This window comes from Mus pahari, chromosome 1 (genome assembly GCF_900095145.1).
Source record: "Mus pahari chromosome 1, PAHARI_EIJ_v1.1, whole genome shotgun sequence".
NCBI lineage: Eukaryota > Metazoa > Chordata > Mammalia > Rodentia > Muridae > Mus > Mus pahari.
Genome location: NC_034590.1, coordinates 53,282,123 through 53,308,888, shown reverse-complemented (window position 1 = coordinate 53,308,888; position 26,766 = coordinate 53,282,123). Strand labels below are relative to the sequence as shown.

Here is a 26,766-nt window from a genome sequence, read left to right as displayed (position 1 = left end):
TATAAATGAGGTTTGAGATGACTGAAGGCTACTGTCAGAGCGATGCTGTAGCCCTCCCTATCCCTGTCCCCTCTCACTGCCACCGTAAGAGACAGTCCCTCCTGCACAAATGTTCTCACACCACATGTTAGCAGAACTTGAGGAAGGAAAAAAACTGGACTCATTCTGCCCAGGAAGCAAGGGCAGGTTTTGAACTTCTGATTTCTAGGGGCTGTTCCACACCCTTCCATTGGCTGAAGGATGGAGAATTAGAAACACAAGCGGGACCTTTAAACCCACAGTTAAAGACCGGAGTTTTAGAAGGCACGTCTCTAGGCTGTGGGCAACAGCATTCTACCTCAAGGTTTCAGGGATTTGATTAGTTCCATAGCTGCAAGGCAGAATATAAATATTTAGAACCTACTCCAAATCCAGATTGTTTTAATATATGTGATTAGGAACTAAAAACCCAGGGTTGGAGAGAGCTCAGTAGTCAAGAGCACCGACTGCTCTTCCATAGAATCCAGGGTTCAGTTCCCAGCGCCCACATTGACAGCTCGCAACTGCTGTAACTCCAGTTCCAAGGGATCTGACACCCTTGACACAGACACACAGGCAGGCAAGACACCAATGCACATAAAAATAAATCGTAAAAAAGCCTAAAAACTCCGATTTTCAGTTTACGTCCAGGAGGTGGCAGCATAGCAGGAATGGACAAGGAGTTTGATGGTGGCCTTCAGTTCCTTGGTGTCAGGCCATCCTTTCTGTGCGCTGTTCTCACACACAGGACAGTGTGGCCTGAGGGCCGGTGTGGCACTCGGCAGGCCTGGGTGAGTGCCATGGAAGACCCTGAGTGCTGAACCCTCCCCTCTGCAGCTCTCCCACCTAGTCGGTGCTTCTGAAAATGGCATCAGGCAGGACAAGTGGCCGGGTCCCTCACATGCCAGTGCGTGTGACTGAAGAACACCTGCCGATGGGCTACACATGGGGTCTTCTGAGAACATTCTGTCCCTTTGACAAGCCCACACATGACTTTATTGGAAGGTGTCTTAGCCTGGGATCAGAGCCAGGGAATCCCCACATACACAGAATTTAAAATAATAAATCTTTAAACATAATAAAAAGAAAAAAACAGAACACCAGAGAACCGAAGACCATGCTGGAAACAAAATAATAAAAAGGCTGAAAGTGCGGGCAGGTCAGAGAGGCTGAGCAGAGGGAACGGCAGCTGCAGAAGTCTAAGGAAAATCAGCAGCTGCAGGCCTAGGAGCCAGTGGATTCTAAGTGGAACAGATGGTTAAAGACACAAGAAAATGCTTGAGAAATGAAAGGGGACTTTACAGAAAGGTCAAGTGTCCCAGGTAACACAGGCGCAGTGACAACCAACAAGGCAACCTAGTAAGCGCTGTGATTACAAAAAAGGAGAAACTTAGGAGCAATCAGAGGAAAAGCTGAAGATGGAGGAAGAGACGGTTTAGAGCAGTGGTTCTCAGCCTCTCTACTGCTGCGACCCTTCAGTACAGTTCCTCATGGTGTGGGGACCTGCAACCCTAAAATTATTTTCATTGCTACTGCATAACTGAAATTTTGCTAATTATGAATTATAATGTAAATATCTGGTATGCCAGATATCTGATACATGAGCCCCAAAGAAGTCACGGCCCACAGGTTGAAAACAGCTGGTTCAGTGGATCAGACACTTGCTGTGCAAACCCTGACACCTGAGTTGGGTTTTCGGAACCCAGACCCATTGTGAGAGGACCAACTCCTGAGAGTGGTCCTAACGTCATATGCGCACTGTGTGGCATGTGTGTGTCCACTCACAGACACATGTACTTCACCCCCACTCACATAATACTGACATCAATGTTAGAAAACATTTTAAAGTTTTGAAGTCGTAGGGAAAAGCACTTTAGTTTTTACATACTGGCCACTTTGTGACAAGCAATGACAAGAGCGACCTTAGTAGGGTTGGGTTTTTGGTTTGGTTTGGTTTGGTTTGGTTTTTTTTTGCTGCAGTTTGAGGGGACAGTCGAGTGGCTGCAGGCACTTGCAGCAGCTAGTCACACCACACTGTCGTCAGGAAGCAAGGAGATGAATGGCCACACTCATTTCCTATTTCTTTTGCAGTCCAGGGCATGTGAATTCCTAGTGTTTTTTTTTTTTTAAGATTTATTTATTTTATGTATATGAGTACACTGTAGCTGTCTTCAGACACACCAGAAGAGGGCATCTGATTCCATTACAGATGGTTGTGAGATATCATGTGGTTGCTGGGATTTGAACTCATGACCTCTGGAAGAGCCGGCCAGTGCTCTTAACCACTGAGCCATCTCTCCAGCCTGAATTCCTAGTGTTTTAAGTGTTGTCTTTTAACCTGACCAATTTTTCTTCTTTTTCCTTTTTGTTCTCTCATACTGATCGCAGTCTCCCCTCCTTGCATTCCCTCCAGTCTCTCCCACCACCTCCCCTCCCCCATATCCTGCTCTTCCCTTCCCCTCCAGAAAAAAGCAGGCCTCTGAGGGCTAGCAACTGACCACAGCATAGACAGAGGTAACAAGACTCAGCACAACCCTCACATGAGGAAACCCAGAGGAAAAGGGTCCCGAGAGCAGGCAAAAGAGTCAGAGACACCCCCAGCCCACTGTTAGGAGTCCCTCAAAACCCTCAAGCTAAGCAACCCCAGCATGCAGTGTAGACCCACGCAGGCTCTGTGATTGCCACTTCAAGCTCTGTGAGCCACTATGAGCCCTGCTTAGTTGATTCTGTGGGTTGTGTTTTAGAGTCCTCTCTACAGAACACAAAATAAAAGCACAAAAGGATATATGAACAAAAGCAGTGTAGCACTGTTAGTACATGAAAAATGAAAAGAGAATTTCCAAGTATCTACCAGGAAAATAGACATTTAATCAATGGCAAATCCATTCTGTTAAGTATATGAGAATTGTGTGTGTGTGTAATACATATCTCCTCACTTTGGCAAGAAAGGCAGAAATATATAATTTCTATAAATCTATATTAACATGGTAAAACATAAAAGTATAAAATGGTTGGGTGACCAACGACTAATTTTTATATGGCCTCATTCACTTTTCACGTTTATTCTGTATATTCATGGAGTGTACATAATGAAATACAAGAGAGGAAAAATAATGCAAAACAACAAAGCCCTCTGGCTTCAGCAATGAGGCAGCTTTGTTTACCTCACTTAGACAAAAAGAGCTGGAGACAGGGGAGTCAGAGGCACTGGCAGTGGAAAAAAACCATGAGATCATAATCACACCCTCCCCAGAACTGGTCTCAGGAGAAGTCACTGAAACGCAGAGAAAACCTCACTGGTAATTAATACATAGGGTTCTCTGTGCCCCTGGGGACAGAATGAAACACCATCTAAATTAGTGCATCAGCCCACGAAGACACTGGAGGGATATTTGTGTGAAGCCGCCAGGATGGCTTTAGATACACCATGTAGTTGACGATGAGTTCACAATTTCGACCTTCCACTTCTTATATAGAGCTGTTGATTAGACTCATGACTTGGTGAATGCTAGGCAGACGCTCTTCAAAAGCTACACTCCCCAGCCCTGTGAGCTGAACTAGTTTTTGCATTTTTATTTACAAAAAAAGCTTATACAATATATTTACATTCTTCCCCACCCCAATGCCACCAAGATCCTCCCTACCTCCCTACCCACCCAAATTTATATTCTCAGTCAAAAAACACAGAGTAACCACACAGGAAAAACAAAAAAATCAAAATAAAATTTAAAAAAGGAAAATCAATAAGACAAAAAATATACCAAAACAAAAAATGCATTAAAAAATGGAGTCTGTTTTGTGTTAGCCAACTACTCCTGGGCATGTGGGCTACCCTAGAATGGCTGACACACACTAATTTTCCTTTTCATGCAGATATCAACTGTATTCAGGTGTCGATGACATATAGCTTCTTGGGTGGGACTTTGTGCCCATTTCCTGTCTTCAGTGCTGGGATTTTGTCTGGTTTGAAGCTGTGCAGGTCCTGTGCATGCTGTTCCCATAGAGCAGAGTGTCATCATTCAACCCTTGTCAGAGAAGCTGTTTTTTGCAATAGATGAGAATTAACAAAGGGACTACAACTGGACCATGTGCAGAGTGAAAGACTTTGGAACACTCAGCCCTAAGTGGGATGTCTTCTTCAAACCCATTCAGAGCCTCAAGGCTCAGGGATCTATGTGAAAGAGGAGGCAAAGGTGGTAGATGATTCTAAGGAACCAGCATCTTCCAGAAACAGCAGGGCTGGTGTGCACGTAAACTCGTGGAGACTGTGAGCTGAACGTCTTAACCCAACCCAGAGAGGCTTTCTTCAAATTTGGGAGGTATGAAGCTGCCATTGGCCAGGCCCCATTCTGTGCCTAGTCCCAGGATGTATTCTTGGTTACTTTGTAACTGGTATAAGATTTGTGCTTTTTCATGGAATGTAGTATTATTTGTTACATGTACAGTATGGCGACTAAATGGGTAGTTAGCATTTCTGTCATCTCACACATTATCCTTTCTGTGTGTCAGGAACTCAGAGCCTTCTAGTTATTTTGAAAAGTGTCTTGAGTTTTCCATTGATTCTATTCAGGAATATTAGTGCTACTTCCCACCCCTAATTTTACTTTGGGATCCATAACCATCCCACTCTCTTCCCCTCCCCCACCCCTCCCTAGTTTCTAGTGCCCTCTGTGCTACTTCATATGTTTATGTGGTCAACAAAGTTCTTGTTCCTGCTAGTGATATGTGGTATGCCTGGCTTACTGAACACAGCAGCCTCCAGCGGTTCTGTTCATGCCGGCACATGAATGATCCCACCCTCCCTGGTTTTGAGATGTAGTCTCTTTCTGTGTAGTCCTGGCTGTGCTGAATCTCACTATACAGGCCTTGACCCGGGGATCCTCCTGCCTCTGCTGCCTAGTGATGAGAGTGCCACACCCAGAAGATCCCATCCTTTTCATGTGCTTGCCTTTAACCCTACAAAGGAGCAGTTGGAAGCTATCTTCTGTTAACCTCGCCTCCATCCTACCTTGCCTGGAAAAATGTGAATGTGACAGGCACTACCCACTGCTCATCTCCATTCTTCTAACCTAACAGCGAGGACAGCACCTCCTCAGAGTGAGTGTGTCTCTGGTGCCAAGGCCTCTGCACTGCTGGAGCAGCTGAAGAGCCACTCCCTCCTCACCCTGCAGAACCTCACATAGCACAGCTTTGCTGAGGGGCACGACATAGCCATCCTGGCCCAGGGCCGTGCTTTCAGGGGAGTTCTACTCACCTCAGTTTCCTCAAAAGCAGCATCAACCAGGTTCCTAGAAAGGAAGAAGTATTTGCTCTCAAGGTTCCCTTGGGGTCCAATCTACTAATTAGATCTAGCGTTTAATTTGTTCTTTAATAATATAGCAGAACCTGGGAAATTTATTAGGTATCACAAAATGTCATGTATAGCTATATTTTAATCCTGAAATATTAGTCTAAATATTGACAATGTTAATTTTCTTTTACTTGAGAGTTTAGACATAAGACCGAGTAGGAAGTTCTTGAACAGGGCTGACCAAACCCAGGCCCTTCCCTTCTCTCATTTTCAAACCGTCATGAGGCAAACAGGCTTCTGCTCCATGCTGTTTCCACAATTTCCTGCTCTGCCAGGAGAATAGGGCCAACCATGACAGCAGCCCAAGATCCTGAGCTTCATCTGTCACCCTTGGAAATTTCCTCATTTATACTGACTACCAAGGAACACAAAATTTAAAAGTCAAGTGGAATAAAAGGGTAGAAAAAGTTTAAGGCATAAACACGTTATGAACAAAGTAGAGTGTTGTGATGGTTTGAAGGAAAACAGCTCCCAGAGGTGCATAGGGAGTGGCCTTGTTGGAGCAGGTGTGGCATTACTCCTTGTTGGAAGTGTGTCTCAGTCTCTCCTGCTGCCAGTGTCCAGATGTGGTTTTTCGAGACAGGGTTTCTCTGTATAACCATGGCTGTCCTGGAATTCACTTTGTAGACCAGGCTGGCCTTGAACTCAGAAATCCATCTNCCTCTGCCTCCCGAGTGCTGGGATTAAAGACGTGCGCCACCACGCCCGGCTCAGATGTAGAACTCTTAGCTACTTCTCCAGTACCATGTCTGCCTGTGTGCCACCATGCTTCCTGCCATGACAATAATGGACTAAACCTTTTAACTGTAAGCCAGCACCAATTAAATATTTTCCTTTATAAGAGTTGCTGTGGTCATGGTGTCTCTTCACAGCAATCGACCCCAAGACAAGTACTTTTATTAGAATTCAAAATTTGTGCCATCAGTAACCTTCGGAATGAAAGGTCATTTCCTTCTACTTTAGCACTCTTAAGACTATCGTGGCTGTCCTCTGAGAGGATCTACCCAGCAGCTGACTCAGGCAGATGCAGACACCCATAGCCAAACAGTGGATGGAGCTTGGGGATCATGGAAGAGCAGGAGGAAGGATTGTGGGCCTTGGCAGGGATAGGAACTCCACAGGAAGACCAACAGAGGCAACTAATCCGAACCTCTGGGGCTCTCAGAGACTGAACCATAAATCAAAGAACATACATCGGCTGGACCTAGGCCTCCCCAGTCATATGTAGATGTGCAGCTTGGTCTTCATGTGGGTCCTCAACAACTGGAACAGGGGCTGTCCCAAAAGCTGTTGCCTGTCTGTGGGCTATGTTCTTCTAGCTGGGCTGCCTTGTCTGACCTCAGTGAGAGGATGTGCCTAGCCTCACAGAAACTAGCCTTGTGGATTCATCTGCCTTACCACTCAGAGAATGGGAAGATTATGGGAGGGGTGACCGGAGGTAGGCTGTGGGGGGATGTAAAGTGAACAAGTAGAATCGTCATCATCGGGCTGGTGAGATGGCTCAGTGGGTAAGAGCACCCGACTGCTCTTCTGAAGGTCCGGAGTTCAAATCCCAGCAACCACATGGTGGCTCACAACCATCCATAACAAAATCTGGTGCCCTCTTCTGGAGTGTCTGAAGACAGCTACAGTGCTTACATGTAATAAATAAATACATCTTTAAAAAAAAAAAAAAAAAAAAAGAATCGTCATCATCAGACATTCTGGCTGGGCAGGGTGGCGTACACCTGCAGTCTCCCGATACTCAGGAGTCTAAGTAAGTGCTGCTTGACCCCAGGGGATTTGAGCCAACCTAAGTAACAGAGAAATCCCACTCTTAAATGATAAAAAAAAGAAAACTGACACTTCTTTACTCTTAATACCATAAGGTCCTGTATTTTCCTTGAGGTCTATAAAGCACAAAAGGCAAATTTTATCCTTCTCTGTTAAACATCTGAAGAATGCCAGAAATCTTCCCAGATGCCTTTTCTAAATGGCTCCAAGAACCCAAAACCTCCTCTCAAAGCAATGGCACAAGGTTCTTTATAAGCTAGCTACCCCAAGTCCTTCTAGCACAGCTAAACACACGCCAGGAAATTCTTAAATCAAGTCTCCAGCAAGCTGTTCTCAAAAGAATTTAATCTGATGTGTTTGATAATCAACACATTTGAAAGTGAGTGCAATTTCCAAAGTGTGTGCCATTAATTTTAGCTCAGCTTTTATATAAAATTCTTCCAAACTTGATGTGTCTACTTCCTAAATATATTTTGTTCTCCATTTTCAATTTAATTTGAATATACATAAGGAAATGATAAGTCTCCACCATTGTTTCCTGCCTTTCCTAATCTTGCTTGTATGCTAGCACTCACTATGCAGCCCAGACTGGCCTACAACTTTTGAACCTCTTACCTACACCTCCAGAGGCCTGGGGCCTGTGCTCACCACACCTGGCTATCATGTTCTACATCTTGCACAACTCTGCCTCACAATTCACCAGTACTCCCTCCCAACAAATGCACTGTCCTATGACCAGAGGATTTACTGGTCAGTTTCAGTGCTCAGTCTCATCCCTTGGACATTTACAACTCTGTAAGGGTCGCGGGCGAGTTTTTAACCCAAAATTGAAGCGATTTTTCCTCAAGGTTATATACCTTTAAAGACAGGACTGGAAATCTGGGCTATTATAATAGATTATTTAAAATTAATTTCATTCAACTTTTGGCTCCCCTTCATGTTATTTCCTGTCTTATGTAGCAGAAAATTACACCTTTTACTTCTTTCTTATTTTAAATGCACAGGGGCAGTCTGATAATCGCTGGTTAATAATAAAAACCACCACACGGCCCACTCACATGGGACGCACAGATAATTCGTGTTGAGGACTTCACTCGTTTTGTTGTTGTTGTTAAAATATTTAAATACGGTTAGAAAATAGCTTTTCTTCTGAGCATCTTGAGATACATCCCTCACTTCAATTCTCTTGCTTTGTACCAGTGGACAGATATTTCTGGGAACCCTTCTACTTTCAAAGATCCTGCAGTACAGCCAGGTGATTCCTGACTCAAGTGCAGCATCTGGACTACCAGGACTTATCTTTATGTAGCCGCAGCGGCCCACTGCCTATTGCCATGAGAAGGGTGCATGGAAAAGCCTTACTTCATATTATAATCTTATTACCTCATTGTTAATACCTGATGTATTAACCTTTTTAATAAAACGGTTACCTGAGTGGATGGCTAAGAGGGACTTGATGTGTTCAGATTACAGAGAACCTGGGGAGTCATCTCAAGGAGCTAAGAGAAAAGGCAAACTCAGGAAGTTAACTCTAACCCGCTATATAAAGGGTAGCATAATAAAAACCAATTAGGTCATTACCACATAAATAAATGGGCTGTCAAAACTCAAAGGTAAAGTTGTCTACATTTTTATACAATTTATTCATTCTTTCAGAACTTGGTACACACAGAATATACTAAATAAGGATTTTAAATTTTTTTATTTGAATAAATCTGTTATCATGAAAATATTTCAACAATGATTGTTCTGAAGCAAGTGACAGCCTTACCATAGCTGTAAGAGAAAGCATCAAAGGTAAACATTATAATCTCACAAAAATCAATACATAATACCAAAACAATCAAAATGCAACAATATTTACATGAGTATTGTGTTGTAGCACACATCCAAGTCTTCCTTGCTGTAAAAACCTCAGGAAATACAAAATGTTGAGCGCTACCCTCCCACCCTCCACTGCCTCGGGGCTGCAGAGAAAATGAGTCCTTCCACACAGGGACCAAAGCGGTTCTGGAGCTGACTCACTTATAAACCACAAGACACCATGATCACATACAAACACAGAAACAACATAATTGTTTTACCTTTCAACTGAACTGCTGCTATTAGGTACGATACACTGTAAGTAATTGTGGGTGTGTTTTCACAGACCGACGGCCCTCGCCTCTGAAACACTTCAGAGGTGAGCACATCTGAGCATGTTAGTCTTCATAAAGCAAAAGCCAGCATTTTAATTAAAAATTTTTATTTCTGTGATATAGAATCCCTACAGTCCAAATAAGGAAAACTCAAAACACTATCAAATCATAAAACAAAACAGTATGTAAGTCAAATAATCCACACTTGGTAAATTTATTCCCATCAACCATCATGTTTCTAATAAGATTACTGTTTTTCAAGTCTCAAGTTCTAATCAATTAACAACCCATTCTTTAAAATAGAATGAAAAGCTATGACCAACAGAAGACACATGGCATTTAGCACGTTGTCAAAAGAAAAGGTCTTTGTTAAAAGCTGCTGACATTTCTGTCAGTAGTAACCATATGGAGGCCGCTGGTTGTGGCCATACTGTGTGTACTGTTGTTGATAGTAGGGCTCTGGTCTCTGCTGCGGGTAGTTGTTGTTACCCCATGACCGTCCATGCCACTGATTTGACCGATTGTCACTTGGCCATCCTCGTCTGTTATCCCTACCTCTAAACTGTCTGTTGTCTTGCAGCCTACCAAAAGAAGACAAGAATATTAATTTCCCTTACAAAATAAAAACAAGAAGGCAATCTAGTGCAATTGAGTTCTTGATAATATACAGTAACGGAGGCTTCCTCTGTGGCACAGCACAGCCCTAGTCAGATTTTCCTAAGATTTAAGTGATTACAGGACAAGGCAAGTAATAAACCTGATTATGATCAAACTGACACCTATTAAATGCATACATCAGTGCCATTTATTGTTTTGAATTACTACATTTAATTTTCCACCCCATTTTATAAAATTTCTAAAGTAATCAAAACACCTTCTTTATGATATCAAGCACAAAACTCCAATTTTATAAAGTATATTTATAAAGAAAACATTAGTTTGAGGTAGGGTCTTACTGTTTGGCCCAGGCTGGCCTAGATCTCATAATCCTATTGCCCTAGCCTCCCCAGTACTGAAAGTCTGGTTTACATCACTATGCCTGGCTTAAATAAGACACATAAAGGCAGGCATTTATATGCTTATTATGTTGCTACTCTAGCTGGCTTTATGACAACTGTATTAAAGCTCTCTTCTTCCAGATCGCCCTCTGCATTTATCCTGCAAAAATAACGCATACCAGTTGCCTCTATTTCTTTGGTTACCACCAGCTCTGCTATTCCATTCCTCAACAATTGGAGGGGATTCAGGAGGGCGTTTCAAGTATTCCTGGTATTCTTTGTCATCTTGTGTGAATCTGCTTGCAAACATCTCTTCAAAAATTGGAATCACTTCAGAAGTATCACTCATCTTGAAATTCTGTACAATTTTTAAGATCTGTAAGAATTAAAAAAGTTACACTGACTTGTCAGCTGATGATAAAATAAGATGTGAACAATTTTAGATGGAATATTAACAAAAGTCCCTATGTACTTTAAACTTAAGATTGTAGGCATTCACTTCAACAGTTCTCGACTACACTATGCTACTGGAGCCTGCAATACTAAGATGAAGAATAAATACATGGCCATACCTCCCAGAATCACCAGTCTAGAAGAGACATATATGAGGCTGGGGAGGATAGCTTAACTGGCCACATGCTTGTCCTGTAAGACCGTGGAGCGGAGTTTGCTCTCCAGCACGTATATGAAAAGCCAGGCCCAGTGGTCTAGGGCTTAGAATCCTAGTGCTGGGGAAGGAGACACAGGCAGATCCCTGGGGCTTGCTGGCTGGCCAGCCAGCCTAGCTAAATGGCAAGCCCCAGGTTCCAGTGAAAGGACCCAGTTCAAAAATCAAGGTACACAGCTCCCAAAGGATGAGCCTGAAGTGAACATCTGGCCTCCTCATGCACCCCCACACGCATATACACATAACAAGAAGCATAGGGGAGAAGATAAAGGGAGAAGCAGAAGACATCAAGAAATGAAACTAGAGAGGTAATCCAGGGACAAATTGTGAAGCAGAGGCAGGAGAACTGCAGGCCGACTTGGTCTACAGTTAATTCCAGGCCAGCAAAGGCCATAAACAAAAATAAAGAAGATCCAATTTACTATTTAGAAGGACTAGGTAGAGACTAGTGAAACTAAACTATAAAGGCAGATTGCTGTTAATATAGGTAACACACTGGAAGGTTAATGTGAGGTAGGGACTAAGAGAGCAATTGTAAAAGAATTCCAGGAAGAAATAGTCACCAACAAGATATGGAAGGAGAAATTCTCAGGCTTCCTGCAAGTGCACACATTATAGCGCCACAGGAACTACTAAAAAGGCGAGTAAGGGTAAAGTGAATTTAAAGAAAGCTATGGCTCACACATCTTAGTGTCAATTCCGTTAACGGAGAGTAAGAGATGAAGATGAACATGAACAATGTTTTTGGTACACACACAGAAGCCAACTAGAAAAGACTACCATACAAAGTGAGAGACTAAAGAATGGTTGATATTGGCAAACCAGACAATGGCATAAAGAACCAAAAAGAGAACTGGATTCAGATATCAGGTGACTGTTTTATAGTAGTAGGAAATGAAGCAGACCTGCAAATGACTGAGAATTAACTATAAAATGAGAAATTGGAATTTTTAAGAATCTTGAATAATTGAATCAGTAGCTGTAATCACAGCACTCAGGATGCTAAAACATAGGAATTTTGAGTTTGAGACCAACTTAGGTTATAAAGGAAGACCCTGTTGTTTGCCAGGTGCCTTTGGCACATGCCTTTAATCCCAACATTCCAGAGGCAGTGGCAGGCAGATCTCTGAGTTCAAAGCCAGTCTAGTCTATATAGTATGTTCCAGGACATTAAAAAATAAATAAAATAAAAATCCCCCCCCACTAGCCCCAATCATAGGTGAATAAAGAAAAAGGGGAAGCTAAACGTACACCTGTGGTCTCAGCTACTTCAGATACTGATATTACTTGAACCCAGGAGTCTAAAGCCAACCCAAGCAACTGGCATTTACATGCATGGCTATTAAATGTTATGGGTAACTATTTTATAATCTAATGCAATGTATTATTACTCCAGATCCTGTGAGAAATGAAAAGCATCTAACAATAATAAGATACTGTCTAACGGATATAATAAGTATAATCTAGGCTGATAAATAGAGGTGCTTGTGGCCAAGGCTAAGAACCTTAGTTCAAACCTCAGGTCCCGTCTGGCAGAAACAGAACAGACTCTCACAAGTTGTCCTCTAACCTTCACCTGTGTACCATGGCAAACAAACCCACACACAAATGAATGTAATAAAAAATTACAAATAGGAATCTCTAATCTTCTACCTAAAGGAAAAGATTTTTGCTTAACTTGCAGGTCTAATCTTCAAGAAACCAGAGTTCACTTTTAATCTTCATCTAAGACCCTGAAACTGCAGGATTCTATAGGTAGTTCCCACTTCCCAGGCGTCTGTGACAAGTACTGTGACAAGTACTGCCACTGTTAGGCTTCTCCATCCCCTAGGTTTCCTAATTCAAACTTCGTGCTTCTGCTGAATGCCTCAAAGTTTCTAAACCTGGTAGGGAAAATGGTCCATGTTGTAGACCTAGCAGTCCTGGGCCTGAGGCAGAAGGATCAACTGAGCCTAGAAGTACAAAACCAGCCTTGGCAAAGAGAAAGGACCAAACCTATTTTATGATTTGAAGCATATTTAACATCATGCTGAAAGCTTAAAACCACATCTTCCCAGGTATCCTCAAGTCATTTTTCCTTGTACTAATTATACTTTTAAGGAAGGTTTTGATGAGCGGAATAACTGGAAGATAGTTTCTTCATTGCCCTGTCTTTCCTCAAAATATGTAAGCATTTAGTTTTTTTTTTAGAATTTTTTAAAATTTATTTATTTATTATATGTAAGTACACTGTAGCTGTCTTCAGACACTCCAGAAGAGGGTGTCAGATCTTGTTACAGATGGTTATGAGCCACCATGTGNTCCAGAAGAGGGTGTCAGATCTTGTTACAGATGGTTATGAGCCACCATGTGGTTGCTGGGATTTGAACTCTGGACCTTCAGAAGAGCAGTTGGGTGCTCTTACCCACTGAGCCATTTCACCAGCCCCATATGTAAGCATTTATAACAGGACTGCCCTTATTCCAACAAAATTCAAGTAGAATTGTTCATTAAGGTCAAGAAACAGTACTTGGACACTTGACCTTTCAGGCTACCACTTAGCTTCTGCCTTAGTTATTACACCTCCTTGTGCCTGGTATTGGCAAACTAATATTAAATACCAAAACCCAAATGAGTTTAGAACAAATCCAACTAGGTGGAGGGTAGTGACACACGTCTTTCATTGCAGCACTTGGGAGGAAGAGTCAGGTGGATCTCTGAGCCTGAGGCTAGGCTGGTCTACAGAGTACATTCCAGGACAGCCAGAGCTATGGAGACACTGTCTCAAAACAAGACAAGGAAAACTCCCAACTGATTAAAAGTGCCCACGATTCCAAACTAACCACACAAGCCACTAGAAGAATGCCCCATTCCTAATCAAGACAGACAGTAAATTCACAAGGCAAGGAAAAGGCACTATTCTATTTTCCCCATACCCTACCACATAGGTATCTTCATACTTATTCATGAGAATGGAATTGAAACAAAACCTTAATGCAAGCTTTACTTAACCCAAGGATTTGAGACAACTATACTGTTTAATGTTTAGGTTGATTAAATATGGGCTGGGGCCAACATTACCAAAAGACAAGCTAATGTGGAAGAGGGAAACTCAAGAGGCCTTAACAAAGAACGACAGGCAACTAAGGAATTCGGAGAGCAAGAGAAACGGTCTTCTTAAGGGAGGAGCACACCAACTGGTTCTCTAATACCGTATGCGATTAGCCCTGTGTCTTAGTCAGGGTTTCTATTCCTGCACAAACATCATGACCAAGAAGCAAGTTGGGGAGGAAAGAGTTTATTCAGCTTACACTTCCATACTGCTTTTCATCACCAAGAAAGTCAGGACTGGAACTCAAGCAGATCAGGGAGCAGGAGCTGATGCAGAGGCATGGAAAGATGTTCTTTACTGGCTTGCTCAGCCTGCTCTCTTATAGAACCCCAGAGGACCAGCCCAGAGATGGTCCCACCCACAAGGGGACCTCCCCCTTTGATCACTAATTGAGAAATGCCCCACAGCTGGATCTCATGGAGGCATTTCCTCAACTGAAGCTCCTTACTCTGTGATAACTCAAGTTGACACAAAACTAGCCAGTACAGCCTGAAAATACACATATAAGTAACAATATATGAGCTGAGTAGGTTGCATATATCTACATATGTACAACTAAAAAGACTATAAATTTGAAAGACCTGAGGGGATAAAAGGGAGGGTCTAAAGGGAGGAAAGGGGAACAATAAATGTATAATAATCACATAAAGCACAACGATTACATAATATATAAAATATAATTATATAACACATATATAAAAGAAATAATAGAATAAATAATATTAAGAAAATACAGCTGGGTCTTGAAGGAAACCTCAAAAAATGGGGGAAGTGTCGGAGAGATAGCTCAGTAGGCGAGAGCACTCACTACCCTTCCCATGGACCACAGATCAGATCCCAGCACCCACGCTGCTCTCGGCTGCCCCCAATGCAGCTCCAGAGCATCCGACGCCCTCTTCCTGCGGGCACCAGCACACGCAACCCGCAGACCAGACGGTTCTTCCCCACCCCCCAAAGTCGTGGGCAGAGGGGCTGCGCGCGCACACGCCTCGATCTGAGTGGGCACTTGGACCCCACCAACCTCCTCACCACACAGAGAACCACACAGAGCTTTGCCCGCGGTCCTCCGAGCCCGGAGCAGGATGCCTGACTAACCACTGCGCTTCCCAGCCCGCCCGCCCGCCGCGCGGCTCCCGACAGCCGGGACAAAGCGGCTCCCTCCAGAAGCGCCGTCGGGAGCCGAGCTGCGGGGGAAGACGCTCCGAGCGGTAGCGACCTCCGGCCTCTCCCGCCTCCCGGCCCCAGGCGCCCATCGCCTCCGCCGCCCCGGGTGGGAGATTCGTCCGATTGCTCAGGGCTCACCCTTCACCCGGCGCGCTGGAGACCCCGGCCGGCTACACCGCAGCTCCCCACCCCGCTCTCCAAGGTAACCAAACGCTCCGCAATCCCTCAACCACCCGCCTTCCGCTTCCGGAGCGCGTAAGGAGGAGTCTCCTGCCAAGTCTCGCGAGATCGAGAATTAGTCGCGGTTTGTTTTTTCCCCCCCCCTCCGGCCACGCCCCTCTTGTTCGAACGTTGGCGCGGCCCCAGGGGAGCTCTCCAGGGTCGAGCAAGGTGGCGAAGGCGGCCAGTGCGGTCATTCGCAGCCAGTGCCTGCTGACGGACTGGGAGAAGATGTCGTCATGTATAAAATCCCTCGACCTGGCAGTGCCTGGTGCACGGGTAGGGGAAGTCTGAGACTAGGACTAGGAGGCAAGGCTGCTTGTCAATGGAGACCCCGAAGCGGGAGCCCGGGCGGCGCGGCGGAGGGGCAGACGCGACTGCACTGCTTGGGCGATGCCCACCCGGTCCGTAGCCGGCCTGGGCAGTACGGTCGGCTCCTGCGCACCGTTGTCTATGTGTGTCTGCAGAGCCGCCCCCACGCCCCCTCCCGAGTCTTAGCAGTTTCTTCTCGGGTGTTTGCAAGTGTGGAAATGCCAGCTGTTAACTTGCCCACTTCCTCGGATTGCTTCCCGGACCTTTCCCTCTTCTTGGGAATACAATCAGCCTGCAAAGTTTAGTTTCTAAATGGGATACCTTAGGGCAGGAGAGATGACTCGGTGGCTAAGTGCACTGACTGCTCTTGCAGAGGTTCCTGAGTTCAATTCCCAGCATCCACATGGTGGCTCACAACCATCTGCAAAGGTATCAGATGCCCTCTTCTGGTGTGTCTGGAAACAACTACGGTGTACTCATATAAATAAAATAAAGCTTAAAAAAATTGAATATCTTTTCTTTTCATACCCTGGTCAGACGTCACATTCTGCTGTTTGGTCCTTGTAACTCCAGCTTTCATCCGTTCCCATCCCCACTGACTCCACCTCATCCAAGTCCTCTCTACACTCCCTGAACAGCGCAACGACGCCCCTTTTCCTCAGTCACTGCCCCTCACCAGCATATCTTCACACACAGCTGCCGTAGTTATAGTCATATTCAAGCACAGCTGGAATGCAAGATATTCAATAACTCCTTCCTGCCAAGGCCAACGATCTTAATTTTGATTCAAAATTCTATTTTCTGATGTTTCTCTTTCATTCCCTCACTCACAGTAAAGCAGACCAAATGCTGTAGTTCATGAATACTCATTATGTTTTTATAGCTTGCCAGTGTTCCCTTACGCTTAGAATATTGCCACTCCTCTACACACACACACACACACACACACACACACACACACACACACACACACACTACCACCACCTCCAGATGTTGACATTGATGCTACATCTGTTCTCTAAGACTTTCTAGGGAATGAGTTTTACTTCCGCTGGGTTCCACAGTACCTCCTGAACTTTAAGTGTTAATACCACTTTCTAACTGTGGGCTATACTTATTTATACACACCTTTAATTTGTGTGTACATCACACTAGTATATAACACCATACGTAACTCGGTACATACTTGTGGGATGAACAGTGGAACTATGTTCTAAACTATCCACGCCATAGTTTAGAAACATCAATATAACAAAAATAGGCCAGTGTTGATGTGAGGGTGCAGGTCACAGAAACAGTGCCATTCCTGAGTAGGTGATGGAAGACAAACATGCGTGGGACGCGTGGGAAACGGAGAAGAGCCCTCTTCTTCGGGCCTCGGAGTTGGCACTGCAGGAATTTCAGTTTCGTTTAATTGAAGTAGTTAAGAGCACGAAATGATTAAGAACACAGTGGTGACGGCCACCCAGCCCTAGGGAGGTGGAGTGGGATGATGGGTTCAAGGTCACCCTCAGCTACATGAGACTGTCTTAAAAAAAAAAAATTCCCTGGTTTAATAGTTCATCATAAAGTAGCAATGATGTGTGTGATAACCACTGCATAACAGAATTACATGTTTATAAATAGAGTCTTGTCCTGATCAGTTTCTTGTATTGATTAACAGCTAAGGGTAAAGTCACCGGGGAAACCAACATTTTATACTCCCCTTTCCACAGCATTTAGTGTAGCGTTCCAAAAGATTGCATTCAACGAGGGGGGAATTTATAAATGTAAAAGTTAGAAGCTAAAATGAATTCTCACATTGTCAATAAAATGGAAAGTTTCCATTTAAACAATCAGCCCGATGTTGTGCTGAACTCCTGTAATCACAGAACTCAGGAGGTGGAGAGGGGTGGATAGGGAATTCAAGTCTGCGAGAGACCCCATCCAAAAAAAAAAAAAATCAATCACCCAGGGGCCAATGAAATGGCACAGTGGATAAGAGCACATGAGTTCAATTCCTAGAGCCCACCTAGTGGAATGTAAGAACTGACTCCTGCAAGTTTGTCCTCTGATGTCCATATGCGCACTGTGGCACAAGGTCTCTTTCGCCATGAATATACATGTACACTAGAAAGAAGGCTGAGAAAAATAAATTCCAAAAGTGAATCAGTTAAGGTCCTTCTTAAATGCCTGTTCACATAAATAGAGAAGCAATTAGCAGAAATAATTGTCAGCCTTTGTAACTTTTTTCTGAGTGTCTAAAAACCATGCACAGAGCAAGGACTATGTGCTGTGAGTTTTTAGAGACTGGTCCCCAGTCCCACGAGTCTCATGTGTCACCATGCCAGCAGCAGAGACACTCAAGGAACCAAGATTTGGAAGTGCTTCCTGTCCAAAGCCGCCTGCTGAGGCCAGCAGAAACAGGACTTGAGGCCAGGTCATGTTCCTGCAAAGCTCACCATTCATTGTACTATTAGACTCTTTAATTACCATGTCACAGATCTTGTCTCAGGGCCATATTTCCTCTAATCAAGGCTATAATTTCTTGTAAAGCACAGTTATATCAAGATGTATAATACTGTCTATTAACATTAACTAATGTTTTCATAATACAAATACATCAATTGAAGGTATATCATCACAGTTTCAGGAATGCTAAAAGCTTTACATGTTTATACATAGTATACTCGTGTGTGTGTGTGTGTATATATATAGATATATATATATAGTGTGTGTGTGTGTATACATCTTCAATAAAATTTAGTGAACTACTAGCCTTGAGACAAAATATTTATTATATATGTTATAAAAGATACATAGCTCTCTGACTCCTTTAGAAGGCTAACTTTGTCATAAAATAAAAGTAGATACATTTTAGCTGGGCGTGGTGCACGCCTTTAATCCCAGCACTCGGGAGGCAGAGGCAGGTGGATTTCTGAGTTTGAGGCCAGCCTGTCTGGTAAAACGAAAAAACAACAACAAAAAAAGAAAAATAGATACATTTTAAATGTGAGTAATATGTACCTGCAAGCATTTGCTAACACATTCTCTGTCTCTGTCTCTGTCTCTGTCTCTGTCTCTCTCTCTCTCCTAATCAAGTGGTTCACAACCTCCAGTTCTAGGAAAGCCAGTGCTCATTGTTCTCCTTAGGCACCTGTTTGCACATAAACTCATGAAAACATACCATATACATATTAAATAAAAATTAAAAGTGTTTTTATTTCTGTGGAATAAGCCATACTTTATGACATTGACATCTTTCTGACCTATAGCTATTAATGTCACTTACTTATATTTTATACATCTGTGTGCACGAGAAGACGGTAAGCACATTTATTTATAATATTTCATTAAATGCAGAGTTTAGCCAGGCATGGTGGCTCATGCATGCCATCTCAGCATTGGGAGGATTGCCCCAAGTCGGAGGCCAACTTGGCCTGGACGTGGCAGTGAGGTTTTTAGGCCAGCCAAGGTGATAGAGCAAGACGTTTTTTTAAAGGCACATTTAAAACGTTTTAAACTGTGTCTCTGTGTGAGCCTCCGTGTGTGCACCGTGTATGTGTGAGAAAATGAGGGTAGAAAAGGGTGTGGGGTCTCCTGGGATTGAAATCACCGGTGGTTGTGTGCAGCCTCGTGGGTGCTGGTAACCAAACCCAGCTCCCTTGAAAGAGCGGTACGCATAAAGCATATTTTAAATATTCACCTTTTAAAAAACACCTTTTTCCTCTGAATGTTAAGGAAAGCAATAAAGAATTCTTAGTCCACATTATAGCAAATATTCTCCGATACTGAAAACACAGCTATAAGGTCCCGTGGAATCAAAATAAGACCATGCACATTTCATAAAAGCACTCTCCATACAGCTTCTATTTGGATGCAGACATGCTCCATTTTTAAGGCCTCCTTTCCTCTAAGAGTACTTGTGCCCCAAACCCATGGTGTCTACCCCTTCATCAGATATATGACCCATTGTCCACTGTCTTAGTCAGGGTTTCTATTCCTGCACAAACATCATGACCAAGAAGCAAGTTGGGGAGGAAAGGGTTTATTCAGCTTACACTTCCACATTGCTGTTCATCACTAAAGGAAGTCAGGATTGGAACTCAAGCAGGTCAGAAAGCAGGAGCTGATGCAGAGGCCATGGAGGGATGTTCTCTACTGGCTTGCTTCCCCTGGCTTGCTCAGCCTACTCTCTTATAGAATCCAAGACGACCAGCCCAGAGATGGCACCACCCACAAGGGGCCCTCCCCCCCTTGATCACTAATTGAGAAAATGCCTTACAGCTGGATCTCATGGAGGCATTTCCCCAACTGAAGCTCCTTTCTCTGTGATAACTCCAGCCTTTGTCAAGTTGACACAAAACTGGCCAGTACATCCACAAATGAAGAAGAACTAACATCACCAACTCTGATGCCATCCTGAAGTTCAACTTTCTTCTCCACTTGTGGTGTCTTTCATAAATCTCAAATATGAAAACTTACAGAGCCATGAACACCTCTTTACCAAGCCATGATACCAAACTAGGTAAAGATGTAGCTCAAAATCAATAGCTACAAATCTTCTTTTTTGCAACCAAGAGCAAAACACACCATTACCAATTACCAGTGTCTACCTGGTGCCATTTTAAGTGTAGCAACATTTCCACACATTTCCATTTCAGTCTGATTCGGAGTTTAAAGTACAAAGGCAAACCCTTTTCCACAGGGCTGGCAGGCGGTAAGTGATGTAGCTATGACAGTCATAGCCACTAATAGTCAATCGACTATTCTGGTGCATACAAACTCCAGATTCCTGTCTACAAGTTTCACCTCCAAAATTAAAGGCAAAACATGTCCTGGCATCCTTTATTCTTTTTAAAAATAACTTAAAAATATTAAGATTATAATTACATCCTTCACTGCTCCCTAACCTCTACTCACCTCCTTTTATGGCTCCCCTTGTTCTTTTCAAAATTCATGGCTTCTTCTTTTTTCATTGTTGTTGCATTTATGTCTGTGCATATTTTATTTATTCCTAAGTATATAAATATAACCCATCCCGTCTGTGAATGCTGCTTTTGTATGTATGTTTTCAGGGCTGACCATTTGGTCTCAGATAACCAGTCGGTGTGCTTTTCCCTGGGGAAGACTATTTCTCTTGTTCTCAGCATCCTTTAGTTGCCTGTAGCAACCTTATCTAGGGTTGAAGCTTCTGTGAGTGTTTCCCATTATATGTTAGCATGTATAATGGTGTCATCCTTGTTTAGGTCATGTTCAGGCAGCCATGTTGATGAGATTTCATGGTTATAGCAGCTTCTTCGGCATTTCCAAGAGACACAATCTCACAGCAAACCCACTAGTCCTCTGGCCCTTACAATCTTCCTGCCCGCTCCTCCACGTGTTCGCCGAGCCATAGGTTCAGGAGCTGTGTTGTAGATGTATCAATGGGGCTGGGCTCCACAACTCTGCATTTTGATTGGTTGTGGTATTCTGATATGGTCTCTGTCTGTTGCAAAGAGAAGTCTCCTTGACAAGGAGTGAGAACCATACTCATCTGTGGGTAAGGATAGATATTTACAATGTAGCTAGGGATTTTGTAAAGTTATGGCTGTAGGATTTTCTCCAAGATCTATGATCTCACTGGTCCTGGGTACTTACTTGGCTAGATTCCCAGGCTTTCCCTTTTGTTGAACCAGCCTAAAGTCCAGTTAGAAAGCTACTCATTACCATCAGAGAATGTGTGCCACTATTGGACCCTTAGGATTGTAGTGCCATCCTGGTCATTGTTGTGGTTCATTGTTGTAGGATTTTCCCTGTTCAATCACATTAGGGTGGTAGGGACAGGGAGAGTCTCAGAGTAGCAGAGGAAAGAAGATGACTGCTGACGTGTACCAGTGTGGCATTTTCCAGCTACAAGTAGCTATGATTTCACAAGGTTAGAAATATTGGGATAAAGCTTTTTTCATTATCAATTGGCTCTGAAATTACTGTACTGGTATCTTGTAAGTTGTGACATAATTGAGACATAAATCTGATTGGTTAATTAAGCTTTAAGAGTCTTGATTCTACCGGGGTACTGGGTCTTGTGATATCAAACCTCGAGGATGGCAGATCTAGTTGGTTATTGGAATGTGGGACAGAGCTGGCAGAACCCTGCTGGGACATGGGGTTGTGGCCCACCAGTGCTGGTACTAGAGCAGGAACGTGGCCAGGCGGGGTCGGAGAGTTGGCAGGTTGAGAGAAGCAGGAGTGCCGAGAGATGACAGGTTCTTTTTTTAATAGTTCCCACAACAGTTCATAGGCATCATAACAAGAAGGACTGTTGTTTGCTTCTTTCCTTTGGAAGCTTGCATGGTGCCTTCTGGTAACGTGAAAGCTAGTTCTCAGAAAGAAGGTTTTTAGTTCAGGTCCTCTGGGTTCTGTGTCCAGAGAGCATGGTGTCATCAACAACAGGAACTCTTCCACCTCTGGGGTTGGAGGGTGTGAAGGGCAGTAGCAGTAGCTTAGAGTGTCTTGAGAGTATCTTTGGAAACACTTGACCATCAATTCAAAAGACAGATAAATCTGATTGGCTAATTAAGCTTTAAGAGTCTTGATTCTAGTCTAGTCTCTATTCTATTCATGCTTGATATTGGGATATTGGGAATTTTGTTTGATATTCTATGGGTCTTGTGGGGAACACTGTCATTGCAGAGTGAAGTTTTTCATTGAACTATATATGTATACACAGATTTACATTTAATATAGGTTTTTAGGTAGCTACGTAACAGTATAATTCCTTATGACTTTTTCAGTCATCCTTATTGTTATCTTATCCTTCCTTCAATATTTCCCTCTCCCCTCTATGTACCCGCCTCCATTTCCCCATTCCTCACGTCAGAGCATCTGCCCCCTCCAATCCCCCTCTCTTTTGTTCCACCCACCCCTACAATGGCCTCTTTCAACTTTCCTGGTTTCTGCAGTTACTCAAGATTATGTACTCACACCTAAGATTTGGAGCGAGGAGCCTCAGATGAGAGAAAACATGAGATGCTTGTCTTCCTGGGTCTGGGTTACCTCACCCCATATGATCTTTCCTAGTTCCATCTATTTACATGAGGATTTCATGATTTTATTTTTCTTTTCAGAAATGGATAGTATTCCATAGATTATATGTGCCACATTTTCATTATTCATTCATCAGTTGAAGGACTCATAGGCTGTTTCCACTTCTTATCTATTATGAATAGAACAGCAATGAACATGGCAGAGCAAGTATATGTGGAATAGGACCAACGTTCTTCATTCCTTAGGCATGCCTTGAGGGTGTACCTTGCACGACATCATGAGATTTTAATATCAACCATTTGACACAGAAACACTTCAGAAGTCGTGTAGCCTGTAGCCTTCTTTAATTTACTTCGATGATACAGATTAATCGAGAAGTCAGACAACTGAACAGCCTTCAAACTAGGAAATTCATTGCCATATGAATATTTATGCTCCTTTCTAAAAGGTAAGTATCCCAAATTATTATTTATACACCTCTTGTCACCAATGCGTGCCTCTATACATAAAATAAGTGAAGTGGGGAATCAGAAGACTGTTTTAAATTGTAGCTGTGCGGTCCTAGCAATCCTACACCACCCTCACGTCAGTAATTTATGTGTCTGTTATGTCAGCTTTAATTACTACTCTAGGGAAAATTAATTAAAACTATCCACCAGAAAATAGTTTTCATTAGCTTTGGGAGTATTGATTTGATGGTTATTAAAATTTCATCAAAATTTAGTGCAGTGGTTTGAATGAGAATGCCCATATAGGCTCATGCTGGAATACTTGGTCCCTAGTTGGTGGACTATTTGGGAAGGATTCAGAGGTGTGGCCTTCTTGGAGGAAGTGTGTCACTGAAGACAGGCTTTGAACTTTCACAATCCCATATTGTCCCAGTGTGCCCTCTGTGCCTGCTGTTTACAGTTCAAGACGTGAGCTCTCAGCTGTTCATGACTTCATAGGTTTGCCCCACCACTATAGACTCTGTCCCTCTGGTACCATGAGCCCAATTAAACACTTTTATAAGTTGCCTTGGCCATGGTGTTTTGTCACAGTAGTAATAAAGTAACTAAGACAAGTAGGTTAAGAAACAATATATCCAATATGTCAGTGTATTTGGAATAAAAGATATGGCAAGTGAAAAACAATATCTAAAAACAATATTTAAACAATTGATATAATCTTTTTCCCCCTTCCCCCTCTTGCTCTGCCCCCTCACTCCGGCCTACTTGCTCTGGCTCATAGGTTCTTTTTTTTTGTCTCTCATTACAGGTGGTTGTGAACCACCTTGTGGTTGCTGGGATTTGAACTCATGACCTCCAGAAGAGCAGTCAGTGCTCTTAACCACTGAACCATCTCACCAGCTCCAACAATTGATAATCTTTTAATCATTTAAAAGAATACTTTTCAACCGGGCGTGGAGGGACATGCCTTTAATCCCAGCACTCGGGAGGCAGAGGCAGGCAGATTTCTGAGTTTGAGGCCAGCCTGGTCTACAGAGTGAGTTCCAGAACAGCCAAGGCTACACAGAGAAACCCTGTCTTGAACCCCCCCCCCCAAAAAAAAGAATACTTTTCATAATCAAATAGATTTAACACAAGACAAATGTCTTAGTTAATGTTATTTTTATTTATATGTATCTGTGTGTGTGTATACACATGCACGTGGACACCCACAGAGATCAGGAGAGTGTGCCTGCCGGCTTCCCTTGCAGCTGGGGCTGAAGGTGGCGGGGAGCCATCTGACAAGAGTACAGGAAGCCAAGCTTAAGTCTTCTTCAAGAGCAGAACTTATCTCTCTAGCCCTATCATTAAGTACGTAATGTAAAACTTTAATTAGTTATGTCTGTTGGTGAGTATTAATTGGAAAAAAATGAAGTAATGGAAATTACACTACAACTAGTTTTCCTTTGGTGTCAAGAGAGATAATGTCAACTCTACGCTGTCATTTTTTAAAAAAAGAGCAGTATTAAGAATACTTCCAATTGAGGCTAGATAAGGCAGCCCAGTTAGGGAAAAGGGATGCAAAGGCAGGCAGCAGAGTCAGGGACAGCCCCTGTTCCAGTTCTTAGGGACTCCACAGGAAGACCTAGCTCCACACCTGTCGTATATGTGTAGAGGCTTTATGTCCTTCCCATGATGGGGGAGGGGAGGGGAGATGGAGGGGGTGGGAGGAGAGGAGGAGAAGTCATGATCAGGGTGCAAAGTAAATTAATTAATTAATGAAAAAAGAATGTTTCCTAGAGAGAATGAGAATATGATTAGCTGCCATGTCAGGAAAAATGTAGTTAAGACAGTCTATAACTCTACTTGTAATCTCAGTACAGGATTGGGGGTGGTGGCTGAAGCAGGGGATTGCCTTGAGTTCTAGAACAGCATGGCAATAAAGTGAATTAGAGGCCAGCCTTGGCTGCAGAACAAGACCCTCTCTCAAAACAAAGCCATTTTTAACCTGCTATAATGATTTGCCTATTTTTTTATTGTAAAATTGATCTTGTCTTATTTATACTTGATAAACAGACACTAGATCTTTCTAGTTTTTTTTCTTTTGCAGGAATACAAATTCAGGAACACAGATGTATCTTCACATTGTTATTACATGGTTTCTTGCTATTTTTAGTAACATTAATGAAGCTTAAAAATAAAGGGAACCTGGGAGAGCTTATAGATGAAGACGTGGGAACCCAGTATTATCTCTACAAGGCAAAGCAGGAGCGGGCATTTCGTTCTACTTGTATTTTCTTTTTACATTATTTGTTGCTTAGCTATCTTTGAAGAGCAAAGGAGGTATGTATGTGTGATGTTATAGTGTTAGCCTTTTACTAAACGTCAAGTTGCCAAACTTACCAGAGGACATCCTCAGGAAGTATTCCGTACCTAATGACTATGGAGAAGACATTCCAAATATCCATGCGGTGTACAGAAACAAAGTCTTATAACTAAAGACAGAGCTTTAAAGCTGCTAGACTTTCCAAGATGTTTTCAGTTATATTTTATCTACCTCATAAGTGTTCTTAAGTCAAAGATATGAGATATTCAGGAAGTCTAGAATATTTTTGTAGTTTTTCTTTCTATATAACATTTCCATTAGGAACAATCTAATTCCAGTCCTGGTTATTTTTAATATAATAGTATAAATCAACAGTCTTAAATATTTTTAAAATCAGTTTCACTCTAGAAACATATACAATAAAGTCATATTTCAGAATATATGCCTCAAATTTATGTACCTGGATCTAACCAGTTAGCTTTTCTATTTAGTTTTCTAAAATAATAAATAATTTGTAACTTATACAAACTAGAATAATTATGATATCTGTCTTAGTTTGGGTTTCTGTTGCTGTGATACACACCATGACCAAAGCAACTTGGTGAGGAAAGGGTTTCTTTCAGCTTACAGTTACAATCCATCACCCAGGGAAGTCAGGGCTGGAAACTGGAGGCAGGAACTGAAGCTAAGGCCATGAGAAGTGCCTCTTCATGGCTTGCTCTCAGCTTGCTTTCTTATACCATCAGTACTATCTGCCTAGGAATGGCACCACCCATAGTGGGTAGGGCCCTTCAACATCTATATTATGCCACTACTATAAGTGAATGAACTTATACTCCAAAATATCAATATTGAAATTTATGAAACATATATATTAAGAAGACAAAAATCCACAAGTACTAGAACACATTGACAATATAACTTTTTCTTTTTTCTTTTTTTTTTGTTTTTTTTTTTTTGTTTTTGATTTTTGTTTTTTTCGAGACAGGGTTTCTCTGTGTAGCCCTGGCTGTCCTGGAACTCACTTTGTAGACCAGGCTGGCCTCGAACTCAGAAATCCACCTGCCTCTGCCTCCAAGTGCTGGGATTAAGGGCGTGCGCCACCACCACCCAGCAACTTTTTTCTTAAATGACTAAAAATTCCTTTTATATTATATGATGAATTTTATTGGATCAAGAAGCTTTCAAATTTGAGATTCCATCTTACACCTGACAGAATAGCTAAGATCAATAATACAAATGACAGCTCATGCTGGTGAGGATGTGAAGCAAAG

At 42.7% G+C, this 26,766-nt stretch overlaps 1 protein-coding gene across 1 annotated transcript; it reads right to left on the bottom strand.

Annotated features, from left to right (window-relative positions):
- Window positions 1-8,755: 8,755 nt before the first annotated feature.
- Ramac (RNA guanine-7 methyltransferase activating subunit) lies at window positions 8,756-15,470 on the bottom strand. The gene is made up of 3 exons (XM_021194261.1): window positions 15,338-15,470; window positions 10,457-10,653; window positions 8,756-9,860 (listed from the first exon to the last, which is right to left on the bottom strand). Exons 2-3 carry the CDS (start codon window positions 10,624-10,626, stop codon window positions 9,671-9,673), a joined length of 360 nt encoding a protein of 119 aa, XP_021049920.1. The 5' UTR covers window positions 10,627-10,653; window positions 15,338-15,470; the 3' UTR covers window positions 8,756-9,670.
- Between the last annotated feature and the right edge of the window lie 11,296 nt (window positions 15,471-26,766).

Bases quoted from the DNA above. Each gene is read 5' to 3' on its own strand.
- Ramac (XM_021194261.1), bottom strand. From the start codon at position 10,626: ATGAGTGATACTTCTGAAGTGATTCCAATTTTTGAAGAGATGTTTGCA. The intron at 9,861-10,456 runs GTATGCGTTATT...TTCTTTTGGTAG, and splicing joins CAAAGAAATAGAGGCAACTG to GCTGCAAGACAACAGACAGT.